General features: G+C 38.2%; 1 protein-coding gene across 1 annotated transcript; it reads right to left on the reverse strand.

Moving 5' to 3' along the window:
- Positions 1–665: 665 nt before the first annotated feature.
- Positions 666–13,407, reverse strand: cxcl12b (chemokine (C-X-C motif) ligand 12b (stromal cell-derived factor 1)). Its single transcript, XM_032563795.1, has 4 exons — positions 13,268–13,407; positions 10,987–11,104; positions 5,312–5,395; positions 666–3,855 (listed from the first exon to the last, which is right to left on the reverse strand). Exons 1-4 carry the CDS (start codon positions 13,332–13,334, stop codon positions 3,816–3,818), a joined length of 309 nt encoding a protein of 102 aa, XP_032419686.1. The 5' UTR covers positions 13,335–13,407; the 3' UTR covers positions 666–3,815.
- Positions 13,408–13,614: the final 207 nt, after the last annotated feature.

The following is a 13,614-nucleotide window of genomic DNA, read 5'->3' on the forward strand; positions in this document are numbered from 1 at the left end:
ATTTTAAAATTTATTTAATATATCCATTATGCTGCGTTTGAGCTGCAACATGCCATCATAAACCGAAGGTAAAAGTGCAGCATTTTACCTGCGGGCTCAAATAAAGTCAAACTGGAAGCTCTGGGGTAAAGTTGAGCCATGAGACAAATCTTTTTGCTATGTTTACACTCGTTCCGAAAATCATGTAAACCAAATAAATAAACAAATAAATAAAATTGGTTAATGTTTATTTTCACCATTTTTACAGGCCTGGTCACCCTGTGAACATTTCTGAGGGCGCCACGGTTTCTAGCTATTAACAGCCATTATTGTTAATTATTTGACGTATGGTGGAAGAAGACTGATTTCATGTCAAATTAAAAGGGGGCGAATAAAAAAAATGTGCCATTATTTTTGCATTTTTGTTTAAAAATAGCTAGAAAGCCCCTTATTCTTTTTCTTCCAGATTAGAGCCACAAAAGGCCAGTTAAATACAGTGATATTACAGGTTGTTGTGCAGGAAAATTAAACAATTATGAACACTTTTACCTAGCCGTGTGATTTCTTCAACAAATTGCCAAAAAAGAAGAAGTGAATCTAGTTAAGTCACAAAAACTAACCTTTAAATAAGCAATAAATTCAAACCAAAGTCATCTGGGATGGATGAAACACATGTAGTCCACTTATTTTTTATCTTATTATGCTTTATTGAAAAATGGGCATAGATATAAAAATAAAAACAACAAAAAATAAAAAATACAACCTCTTGGCTTACAAGCTGTGAAAAACAGGAAGTAATCTTCTAAACCATTACAAAGGAATAAGTCAGAAGCTGCCACGAGAGAAACATTTTCACATTGTCTTGGGCTCCGAAGTAAAACTCAGTTTGATTAATTTAAAAATACAACAGTAGAGAGCAAGAGTTAAGCTGAATGCCAATTTCGGCAAACAAACTTAAAAGATGTTAAAAATGTTAAAGGTGAAAGAAAGAGAAAAAACACAGTTTAAAATGGCTTTTTGTCAATCAGTTTACATTTCCTTACAGAGACATTTTGCTGAAACTCATTATCACCGTGTTTGATTTCCCTAAATTCATAGTTTCAGTGCTGGTGACCCACTACATTCTCCACGTCCACAGACTGAACACGAGAAAATGTCAGCAGTTACAAATTGTTATTATTTCTCTTGACCAATTTCAATGATCGGAGTAGTTTGGTAATGAACAACAAATAAAAAAACCCCCAAAAACATTTATCTTTGAATACCTCATTGAAACACTCTGTTTTCTGAGCAATGTGTTCATGTAATTTAGTTTAATCCTGCGTGATTTATGAGAGATTAATTACAAGGTTATTGCACCGTTTGCTCCAAACTGGTAAGAAGAGCACAGAAAGCAACAGAACAAAACAAACCAGCACAAAATGAAACACAAGAACATAAAAAACAATGATCACAACCAGCTGGTTCTGAATGAAGAGATTTGAGTAAAACTGAGGAAAGGCTTTTGGGTGCTGGCAGATTGAAAGCACATGCTGGTGGCTCTGATCTAAGCTGAGCTTTGGTTCTGTCGCGGCTCATTGGCTGTTGACGCGTCATACATCGACTAAAGTAAAACAATAAGAGAAAAAAGAAAATAAAATTGTTCAGTTGGTTTGACTCGAGCTCAGGAAGCTTAGGGCTCAAAAGCAATTTCAAAAGCCTTCTTTAAGAAAAAAATATGTCAGCTTTAGCAGCTCTGACATGTTAGCATCTCGTTTTGACTGGTAAAGAAACATTAAGAGAGACAAAACAAGACATTTAACATAAGCAGTCAAACAGTGATGGTGTTGTATTTCTTTGCATACAGGATTATATGATCTTTATTTGTGGTAAAGAAGTTTAATACTGAAAAATCCACCTTCATTTAGTAGCTCTTATCTACCTAACATAAAAAAACAATTAGTAAGATTCCACATATAAAAAGAATAAAAATACACTAAAGGAAACATCTGATAATAAAGTGGCTCAAATATATATAGATGTAAAAAAATTTTAAAAAGTGGATAAACCAAAACTTCCCTTTTGCCAACCTTAACATTCCCTCTGTGACATTCATGACCCAACTAATTTTGACAATTTATTAGCTTTTTATTCCTAAAAAAGGAATGGTGTTGGTATAAAACACTAAACTTGTGATTGTAGAGCACCCGCGCACTCAAAAATGTGTAAAAAGCCTTAAAAGAAAATAGATTTGTTTTTGTACGGCAACAACAAAATCCCACGAACAGCTGCCACACAAATGCAACCGAAATCTTTTATTACTTTTATCTGACTTTTTTTAAACATTTTTTCTGAAAGATCAGAGATTTTCATCGTGACGTTTCGCTGAACATGACCTGACAGAGGTCAGATCAGCCGTGTTTCAAAGTTGGAAAGACAATGTCATTAACGTCAGGCAGCAAAATATAGTGACTTACTAAAATCTGCCAAATTGTTCAGTCAGAGCAATAAAAAAAGGTTGGATCTAGTTCATCCTGCCACCAATTAACTTTTATTCAACTGCTGCAAATTATTCAGTGTGGGATTATGTTACAGCAACATGTAATTAATGCCTGTTAGGACTTTTTGCACATCTTCAGCAAAAGTGCCAATAAAGGTGGATGGGACTCTCACTCTCTCTATATATATACACAACTCTTTTCACTAAAAAAACCCCTAAACCTAAGATCATAGAGGAATGCAGGATTTTTGAGGCGGACATGTTTTCTATTGCTAAATTGTTTCAACAAAAATACGTTCTTTCCTTTGCATGGCTTCAACTTCGTCTGGCAAAAGTCCCGTTATCAGTAAATGCTTAAGACTTTATCTCATCTCCCAGTTGTTAGTAGATGTTCCCTCTTACATAAAAGAATGAAAAACAAAAAACAACGATACACAGCGATGAACCAGTCGTATAAATGGCTCTGACCCCTCTTTGTGAACATACAGCACCATGAGGCCGGCGCTGGCGTCGACAGAGAGGAGGATTCCTCTAAAGGAAGCAAGGCTGGCCGTTTACCTCTCCATCAAACATGGACGCCAGGCTTGCCTCTGATCATCAGCAGCGGAGTTCGGCTGTCATGTCTGGAAAACCCACATTCTGTGTCAAAGGAGGAGAGGATGGAGGCCAGAGAGGAAATTTATAGGACATGGTGATGGAGAACATGCAGGTGATTTTCGTGACAGAAGAAGTGGGAGGAGATGGAAACCTGGGGATCTTTGTTGAGGTTGAAGCGTGGTGTATTTTAGTAGAAAAGGAGACACGTTGCCTCGCATGAGTTCCCTTTGGTGTTCGCAAATTAAGCACTTCTTCATTTCACCAAAGCGCAACTGATGCGTCAGTGCGTGAGCGTCCTCTTGGAGACATTGTTAGTGTTCAAGAGGTTACGATGTTATGAAGCCACAAAGCTTTTGTGTGAGTTGGAAAGCTTGAGGTTTCTCTTTACAGGCGTGTAAGAAAAAAAAAAAAACATCCCTGACTATTTACAGTCACAGAAGCAGAGTTAATTCAATTGATCCACGTTCAGAGACACTTTCTGTTTGCATCCTGCTGTTTCAAGGTTTCATCACTGCATCTGGAGCTTGTGAGGATTTCAGAAGATGACTCCTTGCCCAGTTGGGTTGGGGGGAGAGGAAATGACGGCGGTGCGGTCAGTGCAGGTTTGGAGGTGAAGTGCTGCTTCTGCAAGCGGTCCACAGAGGTGGACAGGTAGGTAGCGTACAGCGTGTTTGCATACATCCAAAGCAGTGTCAGGGAGGTTTGACCTGGGGGGGTTCAGATTCGGAGGCAGTGCGCTCCACGCCCCTTTCTCTGGAGTTTAGACTTTCTTGGTATTGCGTCTCTTGGATTTTTTAACCCTGGGGAGATGAGTAGAGGTGTGAAAAGGTTAGGGTTTGGTTTTTGTGATGTTACTGCAGTGTGTAGACAATCTCATTTTATTCAGCAGGACGTAGCAGCAGGAAAACATCCAGGCTGTCTGGATGGGAGAATGCTGCTTATCTGGAAAACCTGAACCAGAAATGGAGATAGCAGAAGCTGCCGTCACCAATAGCCACATACAGCTTCTGGTTACCATAGAAACCAAATGTGGCTAGCTGGAATAACATTGCCATTCTGAAGTCAAATTTAACAAGTGACATTTTTGATTCGCTACATCTGAAGGAAGATACTAACCTCTGGGAACAACAACTGCTATTTAGCTCCATTATATAATTTCACACACTGTAAAAACACAAAACTTTAAGTATTTTTGATCCAGTTTCTATTGCAAATATCTTAGCACACTTGAAATAAGACAAAACTAACTTACAAGTAACTTTTCAGCAAAAGACCAGAGTTTGTTTTAAGTAAATAAATGTCTAATATTGATTTTTAAAAAAGTACTAGGTCCACTAGCAGATTATTTTACTGAGACAAGACATTATTCCAATGTTGTAATTACTCATATATACTGTATATATATATATATATATATATATATATATATATGTATATATATATATATACACATATATATATATATATATATATATATCTTTTTATCAATTATAAGAAATTATTGACTTAAAACAGGATCCTATATTTTGATAAACAGCTACTTGTTAGTGAGTTTTGTCTTATTTCAAGCGTACTAACATATTTGACCTAGAAACTAGACCAAAAATACTTGGTAAGGTTTTGTGATTTTGCAGTGTAGGGGTTGTAAATATGCTTTTTTTATTATCAATTAATTGTTTGTTTAAATTTAAATTATAATCTATGATCTACAAGAATTTCAAGTTATGATAATATATTTCGAAGCTTTCATATTTGCCTTTGTTTGCTGGCTGGGAATTGCTTTGGAAAGTGTTTATAATGTTTCAGAAAACGGAAATTTGACAATAAATTGAGGTTTAGTTGTTTCTTTTTGTCAGGTGACGTCAGACATTGCAAAGATGCACTTCATGCGCTTCTGATAACATGCAGTTGGCGAAGATATAAATGTGGAAATATGCAGGACAAAGGTAAACACTGAACATCTGCTTTCAAGTTTACATCTTATGCGAAGTTTGGATCAAATGTTTAGCAGGTTTGTGGAAACAAAGGCGCGCGAATCGCAGTGGAAGATTTAAGTCGACTCATAAATTAGTGGAAATTATTTCTCTGATAGCCCGTCTGCTGCACGTAAACAATTTCAGAGAGTAATTGCAAGCGGGAATGTGAAAGGTTTATTTCTTTTCCTTCGACATCTAAACTCGTGTGAGCAGAGCTGCATATTTCTTGTTTTGTGAGGGATCATTCGTCAACAGCAAAGAGTTTTTTTTGTGTTCTTACTTGTTGATGGCGTTCTTCAGGTATCCTTGCAACCACTTGGTCTCGGGGTTGATGCAAACCTCCCTGTTGTTCTTCAGTTTAGCACTACGGAAGAATAAAACCCCAACATAAATTACATACCATTTGTCTGTGATTATTATCATTCGACACGCAGATGGACATTTACTTCTCCAGTTTCTCTGCTAACACGTGCGTATACACAAAGAGATAGAAAGGACGTTTTTGAGTCTCATCCAAGCATGCGTTTTATAAATCAGCTTCAAGGACATCATGGAGGGATATTTATGCTGCAGGACCTTCCCCCCCCCCCCCCCCCCCTGCATCTTGGTGATGGTGTGCAGCATAGAGGTGTCTACAAAAGATTAGTTTAATCAAAGTTACACAAAAAAAGAAAATCGTTGCTGGTTTATTAATTCAAGACGCTCGCTTCATGTTTTCTGCTGGGTGTGTTACAAAAACCTTCAGTTAGATCTTGTTGAAATGAAACGGATATGATGAGTAACGGCAACCCTAATGACGTGCAGCGAGTCTTAAAATGAATTTATCTTGGCGGTGAAGTCCATTAAACATTTTTGTTGTCAAATGTTTAGTTTGAGTAAACTAAAGAAAACTAAAGAAAATTCTACAAGAAAAAAAAAACAAAAAACCTTCGACCCACAACTATTTCAACCCACTAACAACCCGAATTAAATGCAACAGAAACGTTTTATTGCTGATTATTTTTGCTGTTTTAAAGTTGCTCTGATAGTCTGGAAACTTTCCCATTGTGGTAAGACCAATTTGTCTTGGTTATACGTCATTTTTGTTAAGGCAAAATTATTTTAGGGTCTTCAGAAATCTGGGAAATGCTCCAGAAATCTGCTTGTTTGTTCATGTAAGAAGCATAAACATGCCCATATCTCCTTTAAAACACCTGAAACTGTGACTAACAAAGCCTTAGATTGCTTAAATTGCTCAGTTTGTTGATCATTTTTCAAACCTCCCCTGTAAAAATAGGATTACTGGTTGTTCTAAGATGTTGAAGGGGAAATACTAAATTAAACCTTATCAGTGTTTCATTCAAAGAACAAGGAAGCAGGACTTTTCTTATCAGTTGATTAAAAACTGATCTATCCAGGGTTCAAGTTTAGCTGAATAAATCGAAGGGATTTTAACACTAAATTGCACGTGAAGTGCCATAAATATGTCTCACGTGGTTTTGCTCCAAAACACCTCGTCTTTAAAGAATCTCAGCACATCCTGTAGCCCGTTTAAACGAGACGGATTACATTATTACAGCAGGTTTCTGCATGTTTGGGGCCGAGGGTGAAAAATCGCAGCTTTCTGTTTCCACTCAGGTTCTCACATCAGTGATGACACTGAGCTCTCTCTGCAAAGCGCATTAAGCATCCTCACAGATCTGGCATCTACGGATCGCCTCTGTTTCATTTAAAACTTTCTTCTGTTTTGGTTTGGTGTGAATTTCTTACATGAAATATTGAATTTCGCTTTTTACTTGTAGACATTACGATTTTTGCTGGCTTGAATCCAGATTATTTTATTTAATAAGAGAAATACGGCTCCAGCACACACGCTCTTGAAATGTAATTAAATTGACATAACTCGTTTAAGTTCATTCCTGCAGTTCTGATATTTATCGACTAAACATTTAGAGTGAAACAGACACTATAACTCAAACTGTTGACTCCTTTGTTTGCATAATTTGGCATTAATAAACCATTCCTCAATACATCAAAATGCTTCTCACACTATTTTTCTGTGGTGTGTTCAGGTTCTTTAGGAAAAAAAAACAAAACACAAGTCTTCTTGTAATGTTAGTTCTCAGTTTGCCTCCAAAGCTCCTACTGGGATTTATAGTGGGAACCATTGCTGGCCAGGTTTAAAACGTTCCATCTCCTCTTTAATCACATTTCCATGCTCTTTTGTCTGCTGCTTTTACCGCCGGCGGTCTGCGGAATGATTTAACTATGAACCCGAGTTTACAAAAATACACAGAGATGCTTTTGTATTATCTGTTCAATCCCTTACTTCCTCCAACAACGGAAGCATCAAAGCCGACCAGCAGTCACACACAATCGGATCTCCGCCATGTTTTACTGTAAGCAAGTTGCCCCTTTTTTTTTGTTGACGTCGTTTTGTCACCTTCAGACAAACAGATTTTCTGCGCTCTGGTTGTTTTTTTAATCTAGATTCCTCATCCCATCAAATATGATGTCGTAGAGAAGCTTTTTTAATACATGTTTTCACTTGCAGTACTTCCAGTTTCCTCATGATGTTATCATTACTGCGTCAAATATTTGTCAATGAATTTTAGCATTGAAAATTGTTCATTTAGATGCATAGGAGGCATCTCATCTGTAACCTTTAAAGTTAATTCATGCAGATAAAAACAGAAAACTGTTTCGCAACACGACTGACGTGTAAGGAACAAAATATCACACTAAAGTCTTATTTCAGGAGCTTTACAGTTTTCTTTTAAATCGTTTTTCTCACCATCCTGCTCCAAACATGGAGGTAAAATAAATGTGCGCTTTCATCCGCCCTTGAATTTCACAATTCAAGTTGTTTTAAACATTTAAATTTTTGTCTGCTGATTCACGAGAATTTACACACACAGCCTTCCTGGAATGCTTTCTCTTATCTTTCCATTTCGAAGAGAAATAATTAAAGGTGACAAAGGGCTTGGGGGGAGTTAGTAACTTTTGTAATTTTATTCCTTGAATATTTTTTACAGCAAACAGCTCTAATACACAATAAACTAATGTAGAGACACTTTTGCTCACAGAACTTAGTTCCTTAAACTACGTAAACTCCGTTTATTCATCCTAATTTCTTGGTGTTCCTGGTCTGTCGGTGAAAAGGTGGTGAAGGGATTAGTTTTCTTTTCCGGTTGAGTTTCAGATCTGACTGGTAAAGGTAAAGTAATTTTATTTATATAGCATGTTTTCTGCAACAGGGCAATACAAGGTGCTTTACAGGATTTAAAAGGAAATACAAACAAAATAACAAACCAAACAAAAGAGCAAAAGAAGAAAAAGCTAATAAATCCAAAGTAAATAAACTAGATACTCCTACTCAGGGTTGTATAAGTTAGTGTCCTCTGGTCTAATTTCTTTTCTGGTTTGGAAGAACAGGAGTCTAAAACATACTGTAGTTGCTAAGGTAGTTTTTCTGGGTTCTAGGTTCTAATCCCTGTTCTGGGTTGCTAAATAAATGTAAGTAAGTAAGTATCTTCTGGCCTTCTGGGTTGCTAGATGGGCAGTAATGGGGGGGCATCAGGCTGTAAGGTTTCACCTCCTCTTAAAACATGTGGCTGATTTCACACCGCGGTGCCAAAAGGTCGCGTATGTCAGCTAACAGCTCGGAGGTGCAGCACCTCTCTGCTCCGCTCTTCTCCTCCCTCTGTCTCTGTCACACAACTGTAAATTCAGCCCGTTCCTCAGACTGCGACCCTCTTCCCCGCTCACCACTTTCCCTGTCCCTTCAACCCATTCAGATGCTCCCACACACACATTAGCAGGAGGAACGCATTGCCCCTTCGCTTACAGTGCCCTCCAGGAGCGTCAGTCCGAGCATCAATCTCAAATCCCTCAAACCAACACGCGAAGCCGGGAGGCCGAGTGGCCCAGAAACCGGATCTCTGTTTGCTTTTCCTCAGGGGATGTCTCCTCTTCTCCCCCTTCCCTTTCTTTTACATTTCATTAGGGCTTGCCAGATCATCCATTCAGAGGCTCTTCATGGTTTGATGAGTCTCCCTTCGGTCCGGTGTGGAAGACGCTCAGAGAGGCTGAACCCTAATTGACTTGGCTGGAATTTGTGGGCCGGAGCTCCAGCAGCAGCAGGTAGTAATTACTTCACAGCAAGTTAATATCAACAGCATGCTGAGGTCCGTGAGGATGATGGCACACAGGGGAGGACTTTCTATTTTTTTGGAGGTGTAGTGTGTCCAGCTTTCCTACATCTGCTCCAACAGAGATACCCTGGACGGTGGATTTGAGACGTTTCTGGCCTGGCCAGAGAGCAGCTTGTCCTCTGTGACATTTTGCCATTTGGTCACCCCTCATCTTTTATTTTATTTTTAATCCTTCCTCCCTCTTTTTTTGGCAGAATCCCTGAAGCTTTTCAGCCTTTTGGCTGTGAGGCTTCTGCTGTCCACTCTTCTCTAGCCAGGAAGTGATGAGACTTTCTAGTTAATGTGTCCCAGACCGGTGACATTACATCAATCATCATTGCTGAGCAGTTTCAGACGGGAAATAAATAACAAAAAAGAGAGGATAAGGGACACAAGGGGTCAGCAGTAATACAAAGGTAATCTCTTTGACCCCTAATGATTGCTTCCTTTACAAACATAAATGGTCCCCTCGAGCTCGGCCTGCCGCGGCCTTCCTCTCTCTGAGTGGATTGTGTTGTTTTAATCTCTCTTCATACAGGAAGCGAGTCAAAGGATATCAACACCAGGCCTCACATTTACCCCACACGTCAACACATGTGGATCAAAAATAGTGAAAACACACGAAAACCGCTTCGTAACTCCTTTTCCCTACACTGATGGGTTTATACTGTTGCCACTTTAGCATTGGCTTAAAAATTAAAGCCCAAGTTTGTTGGGGTGGACAGGAGAAGCAGCCTCATCATTTTCTGAAACTTTACAACAAGCTGACCCAAGCTTCACTGAACAGCCACAGGATGGAACAGGAAATGGTAAGAGCACAAAATGATGCTGTGTAATCGTGTTATGTTGGTGTTTGTAGAGATAAGATTTGTTCTGACTACAGAACGTGTTTGTACGCCTGAGCTAGCATGAACGTTTTGACCAGCTAGTAGAGTGCTGCTAGCTTTGTTCAACATTCACACTTTATTAATAATAATAATAATAATAATAATAATAATAATAATGGATTGTTTTACAGAATTGGGCCCATTACAGAACAAGTTTGCACATTTAAGCTAACATGAGTCGTTTACTTGCTAAGTAGTTAGGGCTAAACTAGTAATAGCTATGTGACCTTTTGACTAAAAATGTGGATTTAAATTGGTCATAAAATTTAGGTGAGAAGTTATATTTATTTCCATCTTAAATTTTCTTGCAATGCCTTGCATAGCCTGCAGGAGGCTGATTGCTAAGTCCAAAAATAAGGTTTCCACAATAAATATGACTGACAGTAACGTATATTGCACAAGTTGGTCTTTAACGTTACTTTCATGGAAAATTCTAATTCAATTTCTTGAACTTTAGTGAACATTGTTGTGCTCCTGGTTTAAATAATATTTTAAATATAAGAAATAATGCAAATCCATGAAACTCTTACATCCTACTAACACACTTTGTTTGGGCCAGAACTCAGACGTGTGCCAAGCCAGATGAATATTTTACCCCTTTCTTGAGAACTCGGCATAAAACTAAAGCATCAAAATCCTCTAGAATGATTTATTACTTAAATGCATAAGCTGCTTTAACCGTTCTTCACAGAATAAAATAACAATTTCAACTCCATCCATAAATACACTCTGGTTTGACTATACAGTACTCCCACCAGATTACCTGACGCTTAAGTCAGCAGACAGACAAATGCGCATTAATACATAGAAATCTGTACAAATTAGTGAGAATATCAGACAATTAGAAAGTGGGAAAGACATTTCTCAGAGATAAGCACTCCGTATCATTTACTTACATGACTTGGAAGGGGCAGTTGGGGGTGTGGAGAAACTTGAGCTCCTTGATGGAGCGCTGAGAAATGGTGTTGAGCGTGGTGCGACACCAGCACCGCTCCACCAGACTGATGGGCTTGGCTGCAAGCAACACAAACCAAAAACTCATCACAAAGCTGCAAGCAGGCAACAACAAAAGTCAATGAAATGAAGCGAATCAGCAGCAGGCGCTAAAATTAAACTGAAATAAAATCATTTACGTTTCAAATTCAAGCATATTAAAGTGTCTCTTTCTTCAGTGAACAAGTTTAATCTACTGTAACAAATCTTCACAAAGCATGGAGGATTTATGAGTTTAGCTGCTAACTTTTTTTTTCCAGGACATGTTAATTAAAAAGAGATTAGCCCTTTATGGCCACATCTTTTCTTTCTTTCACACAACCACAGGTGCAGAATTTTAGCCTTTCATTGCAGCGGTATTTAGCCTGGGCACTCTAAAGGGAAAAGGGTCCTCAACCTTTTCCAATATTCCTCCCTCTGTGTTTCTTTTTTGTTTTTCTTATAAAAAGTCCTCTGGAGCTGAGACGGCATCAGCAGGCCGTGTGGAAATCAGCTCAAGCGCATTTTTAAAATGATTACAAATCAGCACTGTGGATTCCTGCTGAGCGCCGAGGAAAACAGACATGCAACTGTTACTGCACGTAGTTGCTCATTTGGCTATTTTTTGTAATTTAAACAACTTAAAAATGCATATGAAAATATACAAAAAAATAACATTTAGCCAACTTACAATAGATAATTTCACATTTTAAACATTTGCTGTGGGATTCAACTCACAACCACTTATATATATATATATATATATATATATATATATATATAAACACCAAATGTCTTTCCACAAATGGCTAAATATCAGCCTAATGATTCACACCCGTTCAGACTTCTTTCTCATGCAAACTAAGGGATTATTATGCAGCATGCAGCACCGGGGCCACAAGCAAGGGCCCACTGCTTTCCCCACTTCACTCTTTATCCCTAATTAGAAACTAATTATAGGAAAGCAAAGAGTAAAAGACAAACATACACTCATACATAGACCCGAGACTTTAATATGCTGGAGGGGGCTGAAACTACAAGCTCCAGCACAAAGTAGCTGCAGCAGCAGCTGCAGCAGCAGCAGCAGCAGCGGGCGACTCGGCAGCTCAGAGGTTAACTCGAAGGAGATTAATGGGGGGTCAGCGCGAAGGCAGCACTCAAGATTTAAGATTCTAGACTTTATTTTTACTGTGGAAGTGAAGGCAGGAAATCACATTTAAAATAGTGTTTCAACCAAAAATATTGGACATATTGATTGTGTTTCTGTATTCCAGTTAGTAGGACTTAGAATTTATATGGGTGTTAGTAATTATGTTATTTATCTTCTTATCCATGTTTTTATATTTCATATGTTTTGCACTTTTAAGCCCCTAATTTTGTCTTATGAATTAATAAAACGATTTAACAGCACTTTGTGATTCTATCTTTGAATATAAATAAATGATTTCGTCATTAATTCATTCAATTTATAAAACAAAAATCTATAACCTAAAACATTAATATCATACATAATGAAATAATCCTGTTGCTACTTAAACAAATAAAGTGAGTTAAATTATCACGACAAACTCCATCAGACCATTTTATCACCTTTAGTTTGAGATAAAACTTTAAGAACCAGTGGATCAATTTGCCCCAATACCAGAGAAAACAGTTTGTGAAAAAAAACACATAATTATAAAACAAAGTGGTCAAAATTAATCTACAAAAGATTGAAAACAGGTAGAAAAACTAATATTTTAAACACCTTCCATCATCATTTATCACTGCAACACGATTCAATATTGTGGAAAAATTATGACAGAATTCTTTTAGAATAAAAGTTTGCCACCTAAAAACTAAGATTTCTTAACATTTATCACAGAAAGAGCATGAGCTGCAGTAATATTCTGATCCAAAAGCCGTGTCTCGTGTTTGCAGCGAGTGAAAATAATTAAACAAATGTGTAAAATCTGGAAAACATGTTAAATTAAGTACCCAGATGATACATGCTTCACATTAAAATGGAAACTCGTTTTTCTCATCCAGATTGAAACCAGAGAAGTGAAAGTTCCTCCATGCCAGGAGGCATTAAATCCATATGTCCACCAAATCTACATACTGGATAAGCTTTTCTTTTTTTTTTTTTTACAAAGAAAATAAAATCAAATGACCAAACCAGCAAAGTGACCTGAAACCTCCCCAGAGTTCCCAGTCCAGACTCACCGTTTGCAGTGGGAACCTGCATGGCCACGGCCAGCAGAGTCATCAGCGCCAGCAGCTTGACGTCCATGGCTTCAGGAATGGCTTGCTCTCTCTTCCTCCTCTACAATCCAGCGCACGACTGTGTCCTCCAGCTCCGCTGCGGCTGCAGTTAAAGCTTCAGTGGGAGGGAGCAGAAACGGAGAGGGGGAGTCCCACTTTCTCGGGAGGGCGAGGCGTGGGTCCCAGGAGAGGAGGTGAGAGCAGGGGAGGAGAAGAAAAGAAGACTTCCCTGATTGTACATGTGTTGGCTGGGAGTCAGCGAACAGCTTCTGTCCTTCATGTAATGTTTCTTTTCCAGATTTCATCTT

The sequence above is a fragment of the Xiphophorus hellerii genome, chromosome 5 (assembly GCF_003331165.1).
Source record: "Xiphophorus hellerii strain 12219 chromosome 5, Xiphophorus_hellerii-4.1, whole genome shotgun sequence".
In the NCBI taxonomy this organism is placed as follows: Eukaryota; Metazoa; Chordata; class Actinopteri; order Cyprinodontiformes; family Poeciliidae; genus Xiphophorus; species Xiphophorus hellerii.

Coding starts and splice junctions, on each gene's coding strand:
- cxcl12b (XM_032563795.1), bottom strand. CDS start 13,334: ATGGACGTCAAGCTGCTGGCGCTGATGACTCTGCTGGCCGTGGCCATG. Junction 11,105..13,267: donor GCAGGTTCCCACTGCAAACG/GTGAGTCTGGAC, acceptor TGTTGCTTGCAG/CCAAGCCCATCAGTCTGGTG. Junction 3,856..5,311: donor CTGAAGAACGCCATCAACAA/GTAAGAACACAA, acceptor TCATCTCCCCAG/GGTTAAAAAATCCAAGAGAC.